Source organism: Mustelus asterias, unplaced genomic scaffold (assembly GCF_964213995.1).
Source record: "Mustelus asterias unplaced genomic scaffold, sMusAst1.hap1.1 HAP1_SCAFFOLD_4206, whole genome shotgun sequence".
In the NCBI taxonomy this organism is placed as follows: domain Eukaryota; kingdom Metazoa; phylum Chordata; class Chondrichthyes; order Carcharhiniformes; family Triakidae; genus Mustelus; species Mustelus asterias.
Genome location: NW_027594151.1, coordinates 18 through 21355, shown reverse-complemented (window position 1 = coordinate 21355; position 21338 = coordinate 18). Strand labels below are relative to the sequence as shown.

At 54.0% G+C, this 21338-nt stretch overlaps 1 protein-coding gene across 1 annotated transcript; it reads left to right on the top strand.

Moving 5' to 3' along the window:
* On the top strand, nt 1-20156 carry gapdh (glyceraldehyde-3-phosphate dehydrogenase). The gene is given in 11 exon segments (XM_078208688.1): nt 1-86; nt 9994-10093; nt 10507-10613; nt 16204-16294; nt 16386-16501; nt 16599-16680; nt 17731-17882; nt 18167-18245; nt 19835-19874; nt 19877-19917; nt 20055-20156. Coding segments are annotated over 11 exon segments (933 nt in total). The 5' UTR covers nt 1-63.
* The last annotated feature ends 1182 nt before the right edge of the window (nt 20157-21338 follow it).

Genomic DNA, 21338 nt, shown 5'->3' with positions numbered 1-21338 from the left:
TCTCACTTCCTCTGTCTCTGCACCAGGACTCAAGGAGGCTGAAACCCTACAACCTGCTACAACATGGTCAAAATCGGCGTCAACGGGTGAGCAGAGAGGCGCGGGCTCCAGACTAACTTTTCACAACTTCCCCCTAAACTGTCCCAAACTATCCCAACTCCCTCCAAACTAATTCTAACTCTTCCCCCACCCCTCCAAAAAAACTAATCCCAACTCTCTCAAACTAATTCCAACTCCCTCCCCAAACTAAACTATCCTAAACTGCTGCAACTCTCTCTAAACTAATCCTAACTCCCTCCAAACTTTCTCAAACTAATCCTGGGCTATTCTAAACCTGTCATGAACTAGTTTACAACCGTTTTAAACTCCCCTAGACTAACCCCCGGACCATTCTAAACTTTCCCCAAACTAAAATCTCAACTCTCTGTAACCTTTCTTTTAGGTCGGCAAGTGGCTGTAGTTCAGTTTCTGTTCAGAGTGCTGACAAAGTTGCTCTCTCTCATATTCACACTATATCTGGGGTTGGTTTGAAATGTCTTTCTGCCCCGGGGGGGCGGGGGGGGGGTTAAGCTGTGTGCTTCGTTGGAGAGAGAGGGACACACTTGTTGAGTTGAGAAGATAAGTGATTGCAGAGAAACTGAACCGGCCGCGTGTCGAGAACCGGATTTAACTTCAGACTCTTGTCTCCATCTCTCTCTCTCTCCTCCTCCCCCATCCCCTCAGCTCCATTCCTCCCGCAGCTTAGCTAGAGAACCTTTCTCCCAGCCCTGAACCCAGAGGATATCTCAGCGACAAACCCCGTCTCTATCTCAGCGACTGGGTGGAGACACATTTCAGCAAGAGTGCCAGATTTGTGTGTGTGTGTGTGTGTGTATCTCAGTCTTCTTTACAGGTTTTTCTTTGTGAAGCAGGCTTGCCCTGACTGAGCACCACGTGTTGGGCTCAGGACCTGCCCGTCTTGCTGTGTGTGTGTGTGTTGAGACTGAGGTGGCTGGACACTGGGGGAGGGGAGGGATGGGGGGGGGGGTTAATGAACCATTTTATCTCTGCCAGTCTCTCTCTCTCCCTCTCTCTGCCAGTCTCTCTCTCTCTGCAGTCTCCCCCTCTCTCTCTCTCTGCCAGTCTCTCTCTCTCTCTCTCTCTGCCAGTCTCCCCCTCTAGGGTAGCACAGTGGTTAGCACTGCTGCTTCACAGCTCCAGGGACCTGGGTTTGATTCCCAGCCTCGGGTCACTGTCTGTGTGGAGTTTGCACATTCTCCCCGTGTCTGCATGGGTTTCCTCCGGGTGCTCCGGTTTCCTCCCACAGTCCAAAGATGTGCGGGTTAGGTGATTGGCCGTGCTAAAAATTGCCCCTTAGTGTCCTGGGATGTGCAGGTTAGAGGGATTAGCGGGTAAAATATGTAGGGATATGGGAGTAGGGCCTGGGTGGGATTGTGGTTGGTGCAGACTCGATGGGCCGAATGGCCTCTTTCTGTGCTGTAGGGTTTCTATGATTCTCTCTCTCTGCCAGTCTCCCCATCCCCCTCGCTCAGCCAGTCTCTTCTCCCTCTCTCTCTCTCTCCCCCTCTCTCTCTCCGCCAGTCTCTCTCTCTCTCTCTCTCTGTGACTCACATCCTGTAGTATGTGTGTGGAGCTGACATGGACCACGTACTTTGCCCAGTATCCCTCCCCCTCGACGTGCTGTCTCCAGGTTGCCATTGACCCTGTGGCCTTCAGCACGTCTCTGAGGTCGGTGGGTGGGAGGGAGAGGGGAGGGGGGGGGGGGGGGGAGGAGGTGGCTGCTCCTAATCCGAGCACAGCTATGTTCCCCTTCCCCCATCCCCGCTGTGCCTCAGACCAGCGCCCACCTCTTCTCCACCCCCTTTTTTTTGTTTGGAGCACCTGCCTCGGGGAGCTGGGGAATGGGGGCTGGACAGCTGGGGAGGAGCTGCACACAGATCTCCTCCTGCCTGAGGGCCTCACTATGAATAGACTCCCGCTTTGCCAGCTGTCAGTCCCAGCAACTGCAGGCGACTAGTCCTTCAAACCGTTTCTGATGCGGAACAAAGCCTCATTCATTCATTGTAGATCTTCATTCACTTCTCCAGTCAACTGGATTTGATTTAATATTGTCACATGTACTGGGATACAGTGAAAAGTATTGTTTCTTGCGCGCTATACAGACAAAGCATACCGTTCATAGAGCAGGAAAGGAGAGGGTGCAGAGTGTAGTGTTACAGTCACAGCTAGGGGTGTAGAGAAAGATCAACTTAATATTTGATGTATTGGCATACAGTTGGGCGTGGCACAGTGGTTAGCGCTGCTGCCTCACAGCGCCAGGGACCCGGGTTCGATTCCCGGCCTCGGGTCACTGTCTGTGTGGAGTCTGCACGTTCTCCCCGTGTCTGCGTGGGTTTCCTCCCACAGTCTGAAAGACCGTGCGGGTTAGGGTGCATTGAACATAAGAAATAGGAGCAGGAGTAGGCCATCTCGCCCCTCGAGCCTGCCCCGCTTTGGCCGTGCTAAATTCTCCGTCGGTGTAACCCGAACAGGAGTGTGGCAACTAGGGGGATTCTCACAGTAACTTCATTGCGGCGTTAATGTAAGCCCACTTATGACGAATAAATAGACTTTTAACTTTAAATTGTTTTCTTGCGCACTGTACAGACAAAGCATACCGTTCATAGAGAAGGAAAGGAGAGGGTGCAGAATGCAGTGTTACAGTCACAGCTAGGGTGTAGAGAGAGATCAGCTTGATATTCGAGTTATTATTGCCTCAGAGAGGTTTACAGCATGGAAACAGGCCCTTCGGCCCAACTTGTCCATGCTGCCCCTTTTTATTAACCACTAAGCTAGTCCCAATTGCCCGCATTTGGCCCATATCCCTCTATACCCATCGTACCCATGTAACTAAATGTTTTTTAAAAGACAAAATTGTACCCGCCTCTACTACTGCCTCTGGCAGCTTGTTCCAGACACTCACCACCCTCTGCGTGGAAAAAATTGCCCCTCTGGACACTTTTGTATCTCTCCCCTCTCACCTTAAACCTATGCCCTCTAGTTTTAGACTCCCCTACCTTTGGGAAAAGATATTGACTATCTCGCTGATCTGTGCCCCTCATTATTTTATAGACCTCTATAAGATCACCCCTCAGCCTCCTACGCTCCAGAGACAAAAAGTCCCAGTCTTGGGATACAGTGAAAAAGTATTGTTTCCTGCGTGCTATACAGACAAAGCATTTCTTTCATAAAGTTTATTTATTAGTGTCACAAGTCGGCTCACATTAACACTGCGATGAAGTTACTGTGAGAATCCCCTAGTTGCCACACTCCTGTTCGGGTAACACTGAGAGAGAATTTAGCACGGCCAATCCACCCTAACCAGACTGTGGGAGGAAGCCGGAGCTCCCGGAGGAAAACCCGCGCAGACACGGGGAGAACGTGCAGACTCCGCACAGACAGTGACCCGAGGCGGGGAATCGAACCCGGGTCCCTGGCGCTGTGAGGCCGCCGTGTCATCATCCCTCTAAACCTTTCCCATCTATGTACCTGCCCGGATGTCTATTAAATGTTGTAACTGTACCGGTCTCCACCACTCCCTCTGGCAGCTCATTCCATACAGGCACCACGCTCTGTGTGGAAAAGTTAACCCCTTGAGTTCCCTTTCCCCCCCTCATCTTAAACCTAAGCCCTCTAGTTTTGGACACCCTACCCTGGGAGCAGACAGTTCACCTAACCTGTGCCCTTCATGAGTCCTTCTACAAGGTCACCTCGTCATCCTCCCAGGCCCCAGGGGAAAAAAGTCCCAGCCTCTCCTTTTTATAATTCAAACCTTCCAGTCCCAGTAACGTCCCTTGTAAGTCTGTTTTTGCTCCCTTTCCCAGTTTAAAGATATCCTTCAGGGCAACCAGGATTGTACACAGTATTCCCAAATGTGGCCGTACCAAGGTCTTGTAGAGTTGCAACGAATCAGCCCCATTCCTGCTCCCGATCCCTGTCCGGTGATCCCTGGGGTTAGGGAGGGGGTGAATCAGCCCCATTCCTGCTCCCGGTCCCTGTCCGGTGACCCCTGGGGTTAGGGAGGGGGTGAATCAGCCCCATTCCTGCTCCCGGTCCCTGTCCAGTGACCCCTGGGGTTAGGGAGGGGGTGAATCAGCCCCATTCCTGCTCCCAAAGGTACCGATCCCCTGGTGGTTTATCTCGAGGGTTAAGAGAATCTCCTGTCTCCCCCCCCCCAGCATCTGTTCTTGTGGTGCTGAATAAGGTTCCAGATGTCGTCTCTTCTGTCCCCCCGCAGTCTCTGCAGTTGGGATAACCCCCGTCTAATCCCGCGCTCCCCCTCTCACATCCCGCGCTCCCCCTCTCCCATCCCGCCCGCCCTCCCCCTCTCCCATCCCCAAACTACAGGTTCGAGACCGTCTCTAGATGCTGGAGGGAGTGTCTGAGATCACAATCCGTTTCCAGTCAAATCTCTCACATGCCCACTAACCCCCCCCCCTCTCTTTCTCTCTCTGTCTCTCGCGCGCGCGCCGCGCACACACACAGACTCTCTCCCCTCCTCTGTCTATCTCTCACACACTCTCCCACTCTCTCTCTCTCTCTCTCACACACACTCTCCCCCTCTCTCTCTCACACTCTCCCTCCCCCTCTCTCACACACTCTCCCCCCTCTCTCTCTCTCTCTCTCACTCACACACACTCTCCCCCTCTCTCTCGCTCTCCCTCACTCTCACAGTCTCCCTCTCTCACTCACACACACTCCCCCTCTCTCTCTCACTCTCCCTCCCTCTCACTCACACACTCTCTCTCTCTCTCTCTCTCTCTCTCTCTCTCTCTCTCTCTCCATCTCACACTCCCACTCCCCTCTCTCCCTCCCTCTCTCTCTCACACACACTCTCTCACACTCACTCCCACTCCCCTCTCTCCCTCCCTCTCTCTCTCTCAGACTCCCCTGTCTCTCTCTCTCTCCCCCTCTCTCTCTCGCACACACACACTCTCCCTCTCTCTCTCCCCTCTCTCTCTCTCCCCTCTCTCACACTTCTCTCTCTCACACACTCCCCTCTCTCCCTCCCTCTCTCTCTCACTCTCTCTCTCTCTCTCTCTCACACACACTCACTCACTCACACTCCCACTCCCCTCTCTCCCTCCTCTCTCTCACACACTCTCTCACACTCCCACTCCCCTCTCTCCCTCCCTCTCTCTCTCTCTCTCTCACACTCTCTCTCTCTCTCTCTCTCTCTCTCTCTCTCTCTCACACACTCACTCCCTCTCCCACTCCCCTCCCTCCCTCTCTCACACAGCCTCGGTATCAGAGTCTGTGTCAATCTCTGTGGCGTGGGGAAGGTTTGGGGAGATGGGCCAGGTGCTGGAACCTGACCTTCTCTGGTGTCTGTCAGTGTGGGACAGCCGGGGATATTCTCAGCGTCCTGAGGTTGGGGGGGGTGTCTGTCACTCGCTGTCTGGGTGACTAATTTTAGCCGGGACTGTCGGTGGAGGGCGTGGGGAGGTGGTGGCAGTCTCCTGGGATCGAGTGCAGACAGGCGGGGAACCTGTAAATGATAGCCCGACCCTGGGCTAGGGTTCCACCGTGAGAAAGGTCAGCGAGTGTTACAGCGCCGACCTCAGCAAGAGATTAGCATTCCGATCCGACTGCTGAATCTCCAACCCCTCCCTATCTCTGTAACCTCCTCCAGCCCCTACACCCCCTCCCTATCTCTGTAACCTCCTCCAGCCCCTACACCCTTCCCTATCTCTAACCTCCTCCAGCCCCCTACACACCCTCCCTATCTCTGTAACCCCCCCTTCCCTATCTCTAACCTCCTCCAGCCCCTACGCCCCTCCCTATCTCTGTAACCTCCTCCAGCCCCTACACCCCTCCCTATCTCTGTAACCCCCTCCAGCACCCTACACCCCCTCCCTATCTCTGTAACCTCCTCCAGCCCCTGCACCCCTCCCTATCTCTGTAACCTCCTCCAGCCCCTACACCCCTCCCTATCTCTGTAACCTCCTCCAGCCCCTACACCCCTTCCCTATCTCTAACCTCCTCCAGCCCCTACACCCCCTCCCTATCTCTAACCTCCTACACCCCCTCCCTATCTCTGTAACCTCCTCCAGCCCCTACACCCCATCCCTATCTCTGTAACCCCCTCCAGCCCCTACACCCCCTCCCTATCTCTGTAACCCCCTCCAGCACCCTACACCCCCTCCCTATCTCTGTAACCCCCTCCAGCACCCTACACCCCCTCCCTATCTCTGTAACCTCCTCCAGTCCCTACACCCCCTCCCTATCTCTGTAACCTCCTCCAGCCCCTACACCCCTCCCTATCTCTGTAACCTCCTCCAGCCCCCTACACCCCTCCCTATCTCTGTAACCCCCTCCAGCCCCTACACCCCTCCCTATCTCTGTAACCTCCTCCAGCCCCTACACCCCTTCCCTATCTCTAACCTCCTCCAGCCCCTACACCCCCTCGCTATCTCTAACCTCCTCCAGCCCCTACACCCCCTCCCTATCTCTGTAACCACCTCCAGCCCCTACACCCCATCCCTATCTCTGTAACCTCCTCCAGCCCCTACACCCCATCCCTATCTCTGTAACCTCCTCCAGCCCCTACACCCCTCCCTATCTCTGTAACCTCCTCCAGCCCCCTACACCCCCTCCCTATCTCTGTAACCTCCTCCAGCCCCTACACCCCTCCCTATCTCTGTAACCTCCTCCAGCCCCCTACACCCCCTCCCTATCTCTGTAACCTCCTCCAGCCCCCTGTACCCCCTCTCTATCTCTGTAACCCCCTCCAGCCCCCTACACCTCCTCCCTATCTCTGTAACCTCCTCCAGCCCCCTGTACCCCCTCCCTATCTCTGTAACCCCCTCCAGCCCCCTACACCCCCTCCCTATCTCTGTAACCTCCTCCAGCCCCCTGTACCCCCTCCCTATCTCTGTAACCCCCTCCAGCCCCTACAAACTTGTTCTGATCCTCCGTAGATTCCTTCCTGTGCAGAAGGAGGCTGTTCGGCCCATCGAGACTGCACTGACTCACTTAACCAGGCCTTCCCCATCCGCGAAACCCAGTGAATTTAGCATGGCCAATCCACCCAACCTGCGCGTCTTTGGACACTAAGGGACAATTTAGCATGGCCAATCCACCCAACCCGCACATCTTTGGACACTAAGGGACAATTTAGCATGGCCAATCCACCCAACCCGCACATCTTTGGACACTAAGGGACAATTTAGCATGGCCAATCCACCCAACCCGCACATCTTTGGACACTAAGGGACAATTTAGCATGGCCAATCCACCCAACCCACACATCTTTGGACACTAAGGGACAATTTAGCATGGCCAATCCACCCAACCCACACATCTTTAGAGTGGGTGTTTGAACCGGTTGGTAAGAATCTGCTTTAACGCAAATTTCTCTTTTTTTGTTTTTTGCGGGCCATCAGATTTGTCCGCAGTCTTTTAACGGCGCTTCAAAATGATTTTTCTGAGGGGAATCCATCCCTTCTTTTGACCATGAAGTGTGGGAAGGGTGGGAACAGGTGTAGTGAAGGGCCAGAAAGGGTTAAATGGGCAGAATGGCCTTCTCTGTCCCTTCTCCCTGTTCGGTCGTCCTCTCGCTGATTAGTGTGTGTGTTTTTTTCCTCATTGGTTAAAACTCAAAGCTTTTACTTTGAGGGAATCTTGTGAGAGTCTGGTACGGGGTTGGGGGGGGTGTCGGGGAACCTCTATCTGTCAAAGTTAATTGTTAACTCAAACAATAAGATTTATCTGTTGGACTTTGAATGCAGTGCCGAAAGAGGCAGACCCCAGATAACATGGATGCAGGGGAGAGAGAGAGCGGGGCAGTGGGATTAGTTTGGGGATTGATACAGGGGAGAGAGAGAGCGGGGCAGTGGGATTAGTTTGGGGATTGATACAGGGCTATGGGGAGAGAGCGGGGCAGTGGGATTAGTTTGGGGATTGATGCAGGGCTATGGGGAGAGAGCGGGGCAGTGGGATTAGTTTGCGGATTGATACAGGGCTATGGGGAGAGAGCGGGGCAGTGGGATTAGTTTGGGGATTGATACAGGGCTATGGGGAGAGAGCGGGGCAGTGGGATTAGTTTGGGGATTGATACAGGGCTATGGGGAGAGAGCGGGGCAGTGGGATTAGTTTGGGGATTGATACAGGGCTATGGGGAGAGAGCGGGGCAGTGGGATTAGTTTGGGGATTGATACAGGGCTATGGGAAGAGAGCGGGGCAGTGGGATTAGTTTGGGGATTGATACAGGACTATGGGGAGAGAGTGGGGCAGTGGGATTAGTTTGGGATTGATACAGGGCTATGGGGAGAGAGCGGGGCAGTGGGATTAATTTGGGATTGATACTGGGCTATGGGGAGAGAGTGAGGCAGTGGGATTAGTTTGGGGATTGATACAGGGCTATAGGGAGAGAGCGGGGGCAGTGGGATTAGTTTGGGGATTGATACAGGACTATGGGGAGAGAGCGGGGCAGTGGGATTAGTTTGGGATTGATACAGGGCTATGGGGAGAGAGCGGGGCAGTGGGATTAATTTGGGATTGATACTGGGCTATGGGGAGAGAGTGAGGCAGTGGGATTAGTTTGGGGATTGATACAGGGCTATGGGGAGAGAGCGGGGCAGTGGGATTTGTTTGGGGATTGATACAGGGCTATGGGGAGAGAGCGGGGCAGTGGGATTAGTTTGGGATTGATACTGGGCTATGGGGAGAGAGTGGGGCAGTGGGATTAGTTTGGGGATTGATACAGGGCTATGGGGAGAGAGCGGGGCAGTGGGATTAGTTTGGGGATTGATACAGGGTTATGGGGAGAGAGCGGGGCAATGGGATTTGTTTGGGGATTGATACAGGGCTATGGGGAGAGAGCGGGGCAGTGGGATCAGTTTGGGATTGATACAGGGCTATGGGGAGAGAGCGGGGCAGTGGGATCAGTTTGGGATTGATACAGGGCTATGGGGAGAGAGCGGGGCAGTGGGATTAGTTTGGGAAGAGCGGGGCAGTGGGATTAGTTTGGGGATTGATACAGGGCTATGGGGAGAGAGTGGGGCAGTGGGATTAGTTTGGGGATTGATACAGGGGTATGGGGAGAGAGCGGGGCAGTGGGATTAGTTTGGGGATTGATACAGGGCTATGGGGAGAGAGCGGGACAGTGGGATTAGTTTGGGGATTGATACAGGGGTATGGGGAGAGAGGGGCAGTGGGATTAGTTTGGGGATTGATACAGGGCTATGGGGAGAGAGTGGGGCAGTGGGATTAGTTTGGGATTGATACTGGGCTATGGGGAGAGAGTGGGGCAGTGGGATTAGTTTGGGGATTGATACAGGGCTATGGGGAGAGAGCGGGGCAGTGGGATTAGTTTGGGGATTGATACAGGGTTATGGGGAGAGAGCGGGGCAATGGGATTTGTTTGGGGATTGATACAGGGCTATGGGGAGAGAGCGGGGCAGTGGGATCAGTTTGGGATTGATACAGGGCTATGGGGAGAGAGCGGGGCAGTGGGATCAGTTTGGGATTGATACAGGGCTATGGGGAGAGAGCGGGGCAGTGGGATTAGTTTGGGGAGAGCGGGGCAGTGGGATTAGTTTGGGGATTGATACAGGGCTATGGGGAGAGAGTGGGGCAGTGGGATTAGTTTGGGGATTGATACAGGGGTATGGGGAGAGAGCGGGGCAGTGGGATTAGTTTGGGGATTGATACAGGGCTATGGGGAGGGAGCGGGGCAGTGGGATTAGTTTGGGATTGATACAGGGCTATGGGGAGAGAGCGGGACAGTGGGATTAGTTTGGGGATTGATACAGGGGTATGGGGAGAGAGGGGCAGTGGGATTAGTTTGGGGTTTGATGCAGGGCTATGGGGAGAGAGCGGGGCGGTGAGATTAGTTTGGGATTGATACAGGGCTATGGGGAGAGTGCGGGGCAGTGGGATTAGTTTGGGGTTGGTACAGGTCTGTACAGTGAATGTTTGAGTGTTTATCGATGCTCTCTCTCTCGCTCACAGATTCGGGCGTATTGGCCGTCTGGTGACCAGGGCAGCCATCGCCAATGGCAAGGTTGAAATTGTCGCAATTAACGACCCCTTCATCGATGTCAACTACATGGTGAGTCTCTCAATCTCTCTCTCTCTCTGTGTCTGTGTCTCTCGCACTCTCTCTCTCTCCCTGTCTCTCTCTCTCTCTCTCTCTCTCTCTCTCTGTCTGTGTCTCTCGCGCTCTCTCTCTCTCTCTCTCTGTGTCTGTGTCTCTCGCACTCTCTCTCTCTCTCCCTGTCTCTCTCTCTCTCTCTCTGTCTGTGTCTCTCGCACTCTCTCTCTCTCTCTCTCCCTGTCTCTCTCTCTCTCTGTCTGTGTCTCTCGCACTCTCTCTCTCTCTCCCTGTCTCTCTCTCTCTCTCTGTCTTTGTCTCTCGCGCTCTCTCTCTCTCTCTCTCTCTCCCTGTGTCTCTCTATCTCTGTCTCTCTGTCTGTCTCTCTCCCGCTCTGTCTCATGGCCTCTCTGTCTCGCTCTCTCCCTCAGGTGTACATGTTTAAATATGACTCTACACACGGTGTCTTCAAGGGAGAGGTCAAAGCTGAGAATGGAAAACTCGTCATCAATGGGAAACCTGTCGCCGTCTTTCAGGAGTGAGTCGATGCCCGGCCTGGAGCTGTGTGTGGGGACGGAGGTTTGCTCTGGGTGTTTGGGACATAAGAACTAGGAGCAGGAGTCGGCCGTCTGGCCCCTCGAGCCTGCTCCGCCATTCAATAAGATCACGGCTGATCTTTCCGTGGACTCAGCTCCACTTACCGCCCGCTCACCATAACCCTTAATTCCTTCAAAAATCTATCTATCCTCGCCTTAAAAACATTCAATGAGGGAGCCTCAACTGGGCAGGGAGTCCCACAGATTCACAACCCTTTGTGTGAAGAAGTTCCTCCTCAACTCAATCCTAAATCTCCTCCCCCTTATTTTGAGGCCATGCCCCCTAGTTCCAGTTTCACCCGCCAGTGGAAACAACTTCCCTGCTTCTATCTTCTCTATTCCCTTCATAATCTTATATGTTTCTATAAGATCTCCCCTCATTCTTCTGAATTCCAATGAGTATTGCCCCAGTCTACTCAGTCTCTCCTCATAAGCCAACCCTCTCAACTCCGGAGTCAACCTAGTGAATCTCCTCTGCACCCCCTCCAGTGCCAGTGTATCCTTTCTCAAGTAAGGAGACTGCTCGCGGGGTTTTTGACAAGATAGCAATTACATTCAGGAAACCAGTGTCACGGTACAAAAGCTAAAACTTTATTAAAGATTAGGGAGAAGATATTTCGATGGTCTCCGATTCAGAATACCCAGACCTCTCGGGCAAGTTCTAAAGTTATCAGTTTTTTAAAAAAAAAAACAGAACGTTTTCTTTATCAGATTCCCCGCCCTTCATTAGTTTAGAATTAATTTAATTTTCGTATACACACATCAGTCCAAATCTCTGTCAGCATTGTACCTTCCAAGCATGATGGTATTCCGTTTGTCCATAAAACCCGGATGCTAACTCTCTTCTTGGCTACAGCTACTTCCCTGTTGCCAGCTAGACACTACCGCAGGGGTCAAAGTAGGTGTTCTCACTGCCAAGCCGAATATAGATATGGTGTTCCTGCGTCCAAGGGCATATCTAATCTGTGTCTGGGCAGTGATTGCAACAGTAACAGATGGGTTCAATGTGTGTTCTCTCCACCAGATACATTCTGATATGAATTTTGCTAACTAAAGGGATCCCGGGCCTTTGTCCAAGTTGGCAATACGAGCCAGAGTAGTTATAGGCTAGGAGGTAGGAAGTTAAAAGGTGGCACTTTTTCTGTGCTTGGAGATTTTTATGGCTTTCGAATTTAGCCAATCAATTTGAATCAGGCACTTGGATACCAAGAACCTATTAAATTTAAATCTAATAAGTCGGAATAAATGGGTGCTTTTCTGGTTGGCAGATGGTGACTAGTGGCGTGCCGCAGGGATCGGTACTCGGGCCTCAACTATTTACCATTCATATAGACGATCTGGAGGAGGGGACGGAGTGTAGGGTAACAAAGTTTGCAGACGACACAAAGATAAGTGGAAAAGTGAATCGTGTGGAGGATGTAGAAGGTCTGCAGAGAGATTTGGACAGGCTGAGTGAGTGGGCGAGGATCTGGCAGATGGAGTATAACGTTGACAAATGCGAGGTTATTCACTTTGGAAGAAATAATAGCAAATCGGATTATTATCTAAATGGAAAAAAATTACAACATGCTGCTGTGCAGAGGGACCTGGGGGTCCTTGTGCATGAGACGCAAAAACCCAGTCTGCAGGTGCAACAGGTGATCAAGAAGGCAAATGGGATGTTGGCCTGTATCGCAAGGGGGATAGAATATAAAAGCAGAGATGTCTTGCTGCATCTGTACAGGGCATTGGTGAGGCCGCAGCTGGAATACTGTGTGCAGTATTGGTCCCCTTATTTGCGGACGGATATATTGGCCTTGGAGGGAGTGCAGAGAAGGTTCACCAGGTTGATACCAGGGATGAGGGGTGTTGATTATGAGGAGAGACTGAGCAGATTGGGTTTGTACTCGTTGGAATTTAGAAGGCTGAGCGGGGATCTTATAGAGACCTATAAGATAATGAAGGGGCTGGATAGGGTAGAGGTGGAGAGATTCTTTCCACTTAGAAAGGAAACCAGAACGAGAGGGCACAGCCTCAAAATAAAGGGGGGTCAGTTTAGGACAGAGTTGAGGAGGAACTTCTTCTCTGAGGGTGGTGAATCTCTGGAATTCTCTGCCCACTGAAGTGGTGGAGGCTACCTCGTTGAATGTGTTTAAATCACGGACAGATGGATTCCTGATCGGTAAGGGAATTAGGGGTTATGGGGATCAGGCGGGTAAGTGGAACTGATCCACTTCAGATCAGCCATGATCTTATTGAATGGCGGGGCAGGCTCGAGGGGCTAGATGGCCTACTCCTGCTCCTATTTCTTATGTGAATGGTTTTGACAAGCTCGGAGCAATCCTATTGTGGGGAAATATTGGTAGGTCATCACGGGGATAAAAGAAGGGGGCAGTGGGACAAAAGAGGGAGATCAGCTGCCACCTGCCAGATCTCTCTCCTCTCTCTCTATATATGAGAAGCCTACCAGACCTCTCTTCAGAACTGAAACGCTCCATCCCAGGCAGCATCCTGGTGAATCTCCTCTGGATCCCCTCCAGTGCGATCACGTCCTTCCTATAATGTGGCGACCAGAACTGGACTCAGTACTCCAGCTGTGGCCTCACCAAAGCTCCATACAACTCCATCATGTCCTCTCTGCTGTTGTAATCGATACCCCGGATTGATAAAGGCGAGTGTGCCTTTCCCACCACCCTATTAACCTGCCTTTCCGCCTTCAGAGAGATCTGTGGACAAACACGCCAAGGTCCCTCTGTTCCTCACAACTTTCCAGTGACTGGTTTAATTCCCTTGCTGCATTCACATATATCGCAGGTGGAGAAGGTAGTCAAGAAGGCATGCGGCATGCTTGCCTTCATCGGCCGGGGTATTGAGTTTAAAAATTGGCAAGTCATGTTGCAGCTTTATAGAATCTTAGGCCGCATGTGGAATATAGTGTTCAATTCTGGTCGCCACACAACCAGAAGGATGTGGAGGCTTTGGAGAGGGTACAGAAAAGATTTACCAGGATGTTGCCTGGTTTGGAGGGAATTAGCTATGAGGAGAGGTTGGAGAAACTTGGTTTGTTCTCACTGGAGCGACGGAGGTTGAGGGGAGACCTGATAGAAGTCTACAAGATTATGAGGGACAGAGTGGATAGTCAGAAGCTTTTTCCCCAGGGTGGAAGAGTCAATTACTAGGGGGCACAGGTTTAAGGTGCGAGGGGCAAGGTTTAAAGGAGATGTACGAGGCAGATTTTTTACACAGAGGGTGGTGGGTGCCTGGAACTGGCTGCCGGGGGAGGGAGTGGAAGTGGATACGACAGTGAGTTTTAAGGGGCGTCTTGACAAATACATGAATAGGATGGGAATAGAGGGATACGGTCCCCGGAAGGGTAGGGGGTTTTAGTTCAGTCGGGGGCAGCACGGTCGGTGCAGGCTTGGAGGGCCAAAGGGCCTGTTCCTGTGCAGTAATTTTCTTTGTTCTTTGTGTAAACTATTCTCTTGTTTTAAGAATCATTTATAGAATCCCTACAGTACAGAAGGAGGCCATTTGGCCCATCATGTCAGGCCTGACCCCCATAATCCGACACACTTACTCTGCTAATTCCCCTGACACGAAGGGGCAATTTAGCATGGCCAATCCACCCAACCTGCACATCTTTAGACACTAAGGGACAATTTAGCATGGCCAATCCACCCAACCTGCACATCTTTGGACACTAAGGGACAATTTAGCATGGCCAATCCACCCAACCTGCACATCTTTAGACACTAAGGGACAATTTAGCATGGCCAATCCACCCAACCTACACATCTTTAGACACTAAGGGACAATTTAGCATGGCCAATCCACCCAACCTACACATCTTTAGACACTAAGGGACAATTTAGCACGGCCAATCCACCCAACCTACACATCTTTAGACACTAAGGGGCAATTTAGCATGGCCAATCCACCCAACCTACACATCTTTAGACACTAAGGGACAATTTAGCATGGCCAATCCACCCAACCTACACATCTTTAGACACTAAGGGACAATTTAGCATGGCCAATCCACCCAACCTGCACATCTTTGGACACTAAGGGGCAATTTACCACGGCCAATCCACCTAACCCATACGTCTTTCAGACTGTGGGAGGAAACCGGAGCACCCGGAGGAAACCCACGCAGACACGGGGAGAACGTGCAGACTCCGCACAGACAGTGACCCGAGCCGGGAATCGAACCCGGGCCCCTGGCGCTGTGAGGCAGCAGTGCTAACCCACTGTGCTACCCATTTATTTATGTAACTTAATGGTGAACGAATTTACCATTAACAAACTGAATAACTCCTTCCTAACTATTACCTGGTTTTATTTGGTAATATAGTCAATTAGTATAGGATGCAAAGCTGGGCCGAAAAATGGCAGATGGATTTTAACACTGATAAGTGCGAGGTGATTCATTTTGGTAGGACTAATTTAAATGTGGATTACAGGGTGAAAGGCAGGGTTCTGAAGACTGTGGAGGAACAGAGAGATCTTGGGGTCCATATCCACAGATCTCTAAAGGTTGCCACTCAAGTGGATAGAGCTGTGAAGAAGGCCTATAGTGTGTTCGCTTTTATTAACAGGGGGTTGGAGTTTAAGAGCCGTGGGGTTATGCTGCAACTGTACAGAACCTTGGTGAGACCACATTTGGAATATTATGTGCAGTTCTGGTCACCTCACTATAAGAAGGATGTGGAAGCGCTGGAAAGAATGCAGAGGAGATTTACCAGGATGCTGCCTGGTTTGGAGGGTAGGTCTTATGAGGAAAGGTTGAGGGAGCTAGGGCTGTTCTCTCTGGAGCGGAGGAGGCTGAGGGGAGACTTAATAGAGGTTTATAAAATGATGAAGGGGATCGATAGAGTGAACGTTCAAAGACTATTTCCTCGGGTGGATGGAGCTATTACAAGGGGGCATAACTATAGGGTTCATGGTGGGAGATACAGGAAGGATATCAGAGGTAGGTTCTTTACGCAGAGAGTGGTTGGGGTGTGGAATGAACTGCCTGCAGTGATAGTGGAGTCAGACACTTTAGGAACATTTAAGCGGTTATTGGATAGGCACATGGAGCACACCGGGATGATAGGGAGTGGGATAGCTTGATCTTGGTTTCAGACAAAGCTCGGCACAACATCGTGGGCCGAAGGGCCTGCTCTGTGCTGTACTGTTCTATAGGTGTGCTGTTCAAATAACGACAAATGTCAGTCAGTGCCTTATCTGTCCTGCCTTAGAAAACCGAAACCCCAGGGAAAATGAGACCAAAACCATACACGGTTTTCGTGATGGTTGGAGTAGAGGTGTTTGGGGCTGGAGGGCGGCGGGTCGGGGGCTGGGGTTGTGGGGGGTGGTTTAGGTCTGGGGTTGGTCTGGTTTGGGGGGGGGGGGGTGGTTTGGAATGGGATAGGGTTCCGGGGGGGAAGGGAGGGGAACAGAATATTGGGTGTCGTGTGTTGCATGTTGGGCTGGCGAAGCCTCCCCCAGTCGATCAGTGCTCCAACCAGTCTCTTGTGCCTCTGTTTCTTTTTTCCCCCCCCCTCCCAGGCGCGACCCGGCCAACATCAAGTGGGGTGAGGCGGGGGCTCATTACGTAGTGGAATCCACCGGTGTTTTCACCACCATCGAGAAGGCTTCGGTGAGTATGCAGCCAGTGCCGGGCGCAGTGCGATATTCTTCCCCCTTCCCGGCCGGCCTGTGCTCTCTGACTCCTGTCTCTCTCTCCACAGGCCCATCTAAAGGGGGGTGCCAAGCGGGTGATCATCTCCGCACCGTCCGCCGATGCTCCCATGTTTGTGGTTGGCGTCAACCATGAAAAGTTTGACAAGAGCATGACCATCGTCAGGTGAGTGACCCCTCAAGCAAGCGGCGTGTGTGTGTGTGTGTGTGTACCTCTCTCTCTCTCTCCCCCTATGTCTCATCATCCTCTCTGGTCTCTGCAGTAATGCCTCCTGTACCACGAACTGCCTCGCTCCTCTGGCCAAAGTTATCAACGACAAGTTTGGGATCGTTGAGGCTCTAATGGTGAGTGTCTCAGTGGTGTTTCTGTGTGTGTGTGCGTGTTTCTGTGTGTGTGTGCGTGTTTCTGTGTGTGTGTGCGTGTTTCTGTGTGTGTGTGCGTGTTTCTGTGTGTGTGTGCGTGTTTCTGTGTGTGTGTGCGTGTTTCTGTGTGTGTGTGCGTGTTTCTGTGTGTGTGCGTGTTTCTGTGTGTGTGTGCGTGTTTCTGTGTGTGTGTGCGTGTTTCTGTGTGTGTGTGCGTGTTTCTGTGTGTGTGTGCGTGTTTCTGTGTGTGTGTGCGTGTTTCTGTGTGTGTGTGTGCGTGTTTCTGTGTGTGTGTGTGCGTGTTTCTGTGTGTGTGTGTGCGTGTTTCTGTGTGTGTGTGTGCGTGTTTCTGTGTGTGTGTGTGCGTGTTTCTGTGTGTGTGTGCGTGTTTCTGTGTGTGTGTGTGCGTGTTTCTGTGTGTGTGTGTGCGTGTTTCTGTGTGTGTGTGTGCGTGTTTCTGTGTGTGTGTGTGCGTGTTTCTGTGTGTGTGCGTGTTTCTGTGTGTGTGCGTGTTTCTGTGTGTGTGTGCGTGTTTCTGTGTGTGTGTGCGTGTTTCTGTGTGTGTGTGCGTGTTTCTGTGTGTGTGTGCGTGTTTCTGTGTGTGTGCGTGTTTCTGTGTGTGTGTGCGTGTTTCTGTGTGTGTGTGTGCGTGTTTCTGTGTGTGTGTGTGCGTGTTTCTGTGTGTGTGTGTGCGTGTTTCTGTGTGTGTGTGTGCGTGTTTCTGTGTGTGTGTGTGCGTGTTTCTGTGTGTGTGTGTGCGTGTTTCTGTGTGTGTGTGTGCGTGTTTCTGTGTGTGTGTGTGCGTGTTTCTGTGTGTGTGTGTGCGTGTTTCTGTGTGTGTGTGTGCGTGTTTCTGTGTGTGTGTGCGTGTTTCTGTGTGTGTGTGTGCGTGTTTCTGTGTGTGTGTGTGCGTGTTTCTGTGTGTGTGTGTGCGTGTTTCTGTGTGTGTGTGTGCGTGTTTCTGTGTGTGTGTGTGCGTGTTTCTGTGTGTGTGTGTGCGTGTTTCTGTAACTCTCTCTCTCTGTGTCTCAGACCACTGTCCATGCTGTCACGGCCACCCAGAAGACAGTGGACGGTCCATCAGGAAAGCTGTGGCGTGATGGCAGAGGGGCCCACCAGAACATCATTCCCGCCTCCACGGGCGCTGCCAAGGCAGTGGGCAAAGTCATCCCCGAGCTCAACGGGTGAGTGGGGGGCGGAGGAGGGGATGGAGGGCGAGCGTGTGTGGCAGGGGAGGGTAAGCTCGGACCCTGGGGGGGGGGGGAATGGATGGGGACGCTGACTGGAGCTAGGGCGGGATTCTGGGTGGGGCGATGTGGAGGGGGGGGGGGGGTGGAGTTTCCGGATTGGAGGGCCGGGGGTACCTGGAGGGCCAGGGGCACGGTTCCTGGGTCGGGGAATGACGGAGGGCCGCAGAACGTTCCAGATCGATGACTGCCGTCTGTGTTTTTTTTTTTGTCTTTTGCAGGAAGCTGACCGGGATGGCGTTCCGGGTCCCCACTCCCAATGTGTCTGTGGTTGACTTGACCTGCCGGCTGTCCAAGCCCGTGAGTGTCCCCCGTCGCTGGGGGATGGGGTCGCGGGGGTGGGGAGACTCCCCACTGCTGTGGGGGGTGCGTGGAGTGGGGGATTCCCCCGTGAGGGGCCGCGGGAGGGTGGGGGGAGTCACTGAGAGCAAGCACAGGCTGATTGAGGGGCAGATACAGATCAATGTGAGGTTATCCACCTTGGACAGGCTGAGTGTGTGGGTATCTGCACGGCAGATACAGCATAATGTGGATCGATGTGAGGTTATCCAGCTTGGTAGCAATAATAGGAAGGCAGATTATTACCTGAATGGGTGTGGATTGAGAGAGGCGGATACTCAGCGAGATCTTGGAGTCCTCGTGAATCAGTCGCTGAGAGTAAGCGCGCAGATACAGCAGGCAGTAAAGAAGGCAAACGGTATGTTGGCCTTCATAGCGAGAGGATTGGAGTATCGGGATAGGGATGTTTTGCTGCAATTGTACAGGGTGTTGGTGAGGCCACACCTGGAGTATTGTGTACAGTTTTGGTCTCCGTATCTGAGGAAGGATGTCCTTGTTCTAGAGGGAGCGCAGCGAAGGGGTTTCCCAGGCTGATTCCTGGATGGCAGGTCTGTCATATGAGGAGAGACTAAGTCGGTGAGGATTATATTCATTGGAGTTTAGAAGAGTGAGAGGGGATCTCATAGAAAGTTATAAAATTCAAACAGGGTTAGACAGGGTAGATTCAGAAAGAATGTTCCCGATGGTGGGGGGAGTCCAGAACTAGGGGGGTCATAGTTTGAGGATAAGGGGGAAACCTTTGAGGACTGAGGTGAGGAGAAACTTCTTCACCCAGAGGGTGGTGAATGTGTGGAATTCACTCCCACAGAAAGTAGCTGAGGCCAAAACGTTGTGAGATTTTGAGAAGATATTAGATATCGCTCTTGGAGCGAAAGGGATGGAGGGATAGTGTAGGGGGAAGGGGGGGGATCAGGATGTTGAATTTGATGATCAGCCGTGAATTCATAATGAATGGTATGTTGAATTTGATGATCAGCCGCGAATTCATACCAGATGGTGGAGCAGCCTGGAAGGGTCGAATGATAGAATCTCTACAGGGCAGAAGGAGGCCATTCGGACCATCGAGTCTGCACCGACCACAATCCCACCCAGGCCCTATCCCCCGTCACCCCACATATTTAGTGTGCTAATCCCCCTGACGCTAAGGGGGCAATTTTAGCACGGCCGATGCACCCTAAACTTCACATCTTTTGGACTGTGGGAGGAAACCGGAGCACCCGGAGGAAACCCACGCAGACACGGGGAGAACGTGCAGACTCCACATAGACAGTGACCCGAGCCGGGAATGGAACCCGGGGTCCCTGGAGCTGTGAAGCAGCAGTGCTAACCACTGTGCCACCCTGCCGAATGGCCTGCTCCTGCTTCTAGTTTCTATGAGTCCTCCCTTTGTGGGGACTTGAGGGGGGGGGGATCTCCCTCTTGTGGGGAGATGGGGAGGGAGTCTCGGAGGTGAGGTAGCCACTGTGTGAGGGGTTTCGGGAGGGGGGGGAAATGTACTGAGGCGGACTTGTCTGAATATTTATCCCCTTGTTCCCCCCCCCCCAAAACAGGCCAAATATGATGACATCAAGGCGGCCATTAAGGCAGCAGCAGCGGTCCCATGAAGGGAATTCTGGGATACACGGAGGACCAGGTGAGTGCCGATCGGGGGGGTTTCGGGGGGCGGTGGCCAGGGGGCGGGGGGGGGTTACTTTGTCAGTGCGGGGGGGGGCTGTTTGACGGTGAATTCGGCACCCCGGCTGATTGGCTGTTGGCCCCTCTGTTGTGCAGGTGGTTTCCACGGACTTCAATGGCGACACGCACTCCTCCATCTTTGATGCTGGCGCTGGAATCGCACTCAACGATCACTTTGTCAAGCTGGTGTCCTGGTGAGTGACTCCCGAGAGGTGGGGACGGGACGGGACGGGGGGGGGGGAGAGGGGGAGGGGGACGGGGAGGGGGGGAGAGAGGGAGGGGAGAGAGGGAGGGGGGAGGGGGGGAGAGAGGGAGGGGGAGGGTGAGAGGGAGGGGAGTGAGGGTGGGAGAGAGGGAGGGGGAGGGGGACGGGGAGGGTGGAGGAGAGGGAGGGGGACGGGGAGGGTGGGAGAGAGGGAGGGGGACGGGGAGGGTGGGAGAGAGGGAGGGGGACGGGAGAGAGGGAGGGGACGGGAGAGAGGGAGGGGGAGGGTGGGGGGGGTTGGAGAGGGGGACGGGGGTGGTGGGAGGGTTGGCGAGGGGGACGGGGTGGTGGGAGGGGTTGGCGAGGGGGACGGGGTGGTGGGAGGGAGGGGGACGGGGGGGTGGTGGGAGGGAGGGAGGGGGACGGGGGGGTAGGGGGGACGGGGGGTGGGGGGGAGGGGGGGTAGGGGGGACAGGGGGGTCGGGGGGTGGGAGGGCGGGAGGGGGGGACGGGGGGGTGGAGGGAGGGGGGACGGGGGGGTGGGAGAGAGGGAGGGGGGGACGGGGGGTGAGGGAGAGGGGGACGGGGGGGTGAGGGAGAGGGGGACGGGGAGGGTGGGAGGGAGGGAGGGGGACGGGGAGGGTGGGAGGGAGGGAGGGGGACGGGGTGGTGGGAGAGGGAGGGGGACGGGGTGGTGGAGGGAGGGAGGGGGACGGGGTGGTGGGAGGGAGGGAGGGGGACGGGGTGGTGGGAGGGAGGGAGGGGGACGGGGTGGTGGGAGGGAGGGGGACGGGGTGGTGGGAGGGGGACGGGGTGGGGGTAGGGGGGACGGGGGGGTAGGGGGGACGGGGGGGTAGGTGGGAGGGGGGACGGGGGGTAGGTGGGAGGGGGGGTAGGGGGGACAGGGGGGTCGGGGGTGGGAGGGGGGACGGGGGGGTGGGAGGGAGGGTGGGACGGGGGGTGGGAGAGAGGAGGGGGGACGGGGGGTGAGGGAGAGGGGGACGGGGGGGTGGGAGAGAGGGAGAGGGGGACGGGGGGTGGGAGAGGGGGGACGGGGGAGGGAGAGAGGGGGACGGGGGAGGGTGGGAGGGAGAGAGGGGGCCGTGGGAGGGAGAGGGAGGGAGAGGGTGGGAGGGGAGGGTGGGAGGGGACGGGGGAGGGGTGGGAGGGGACGG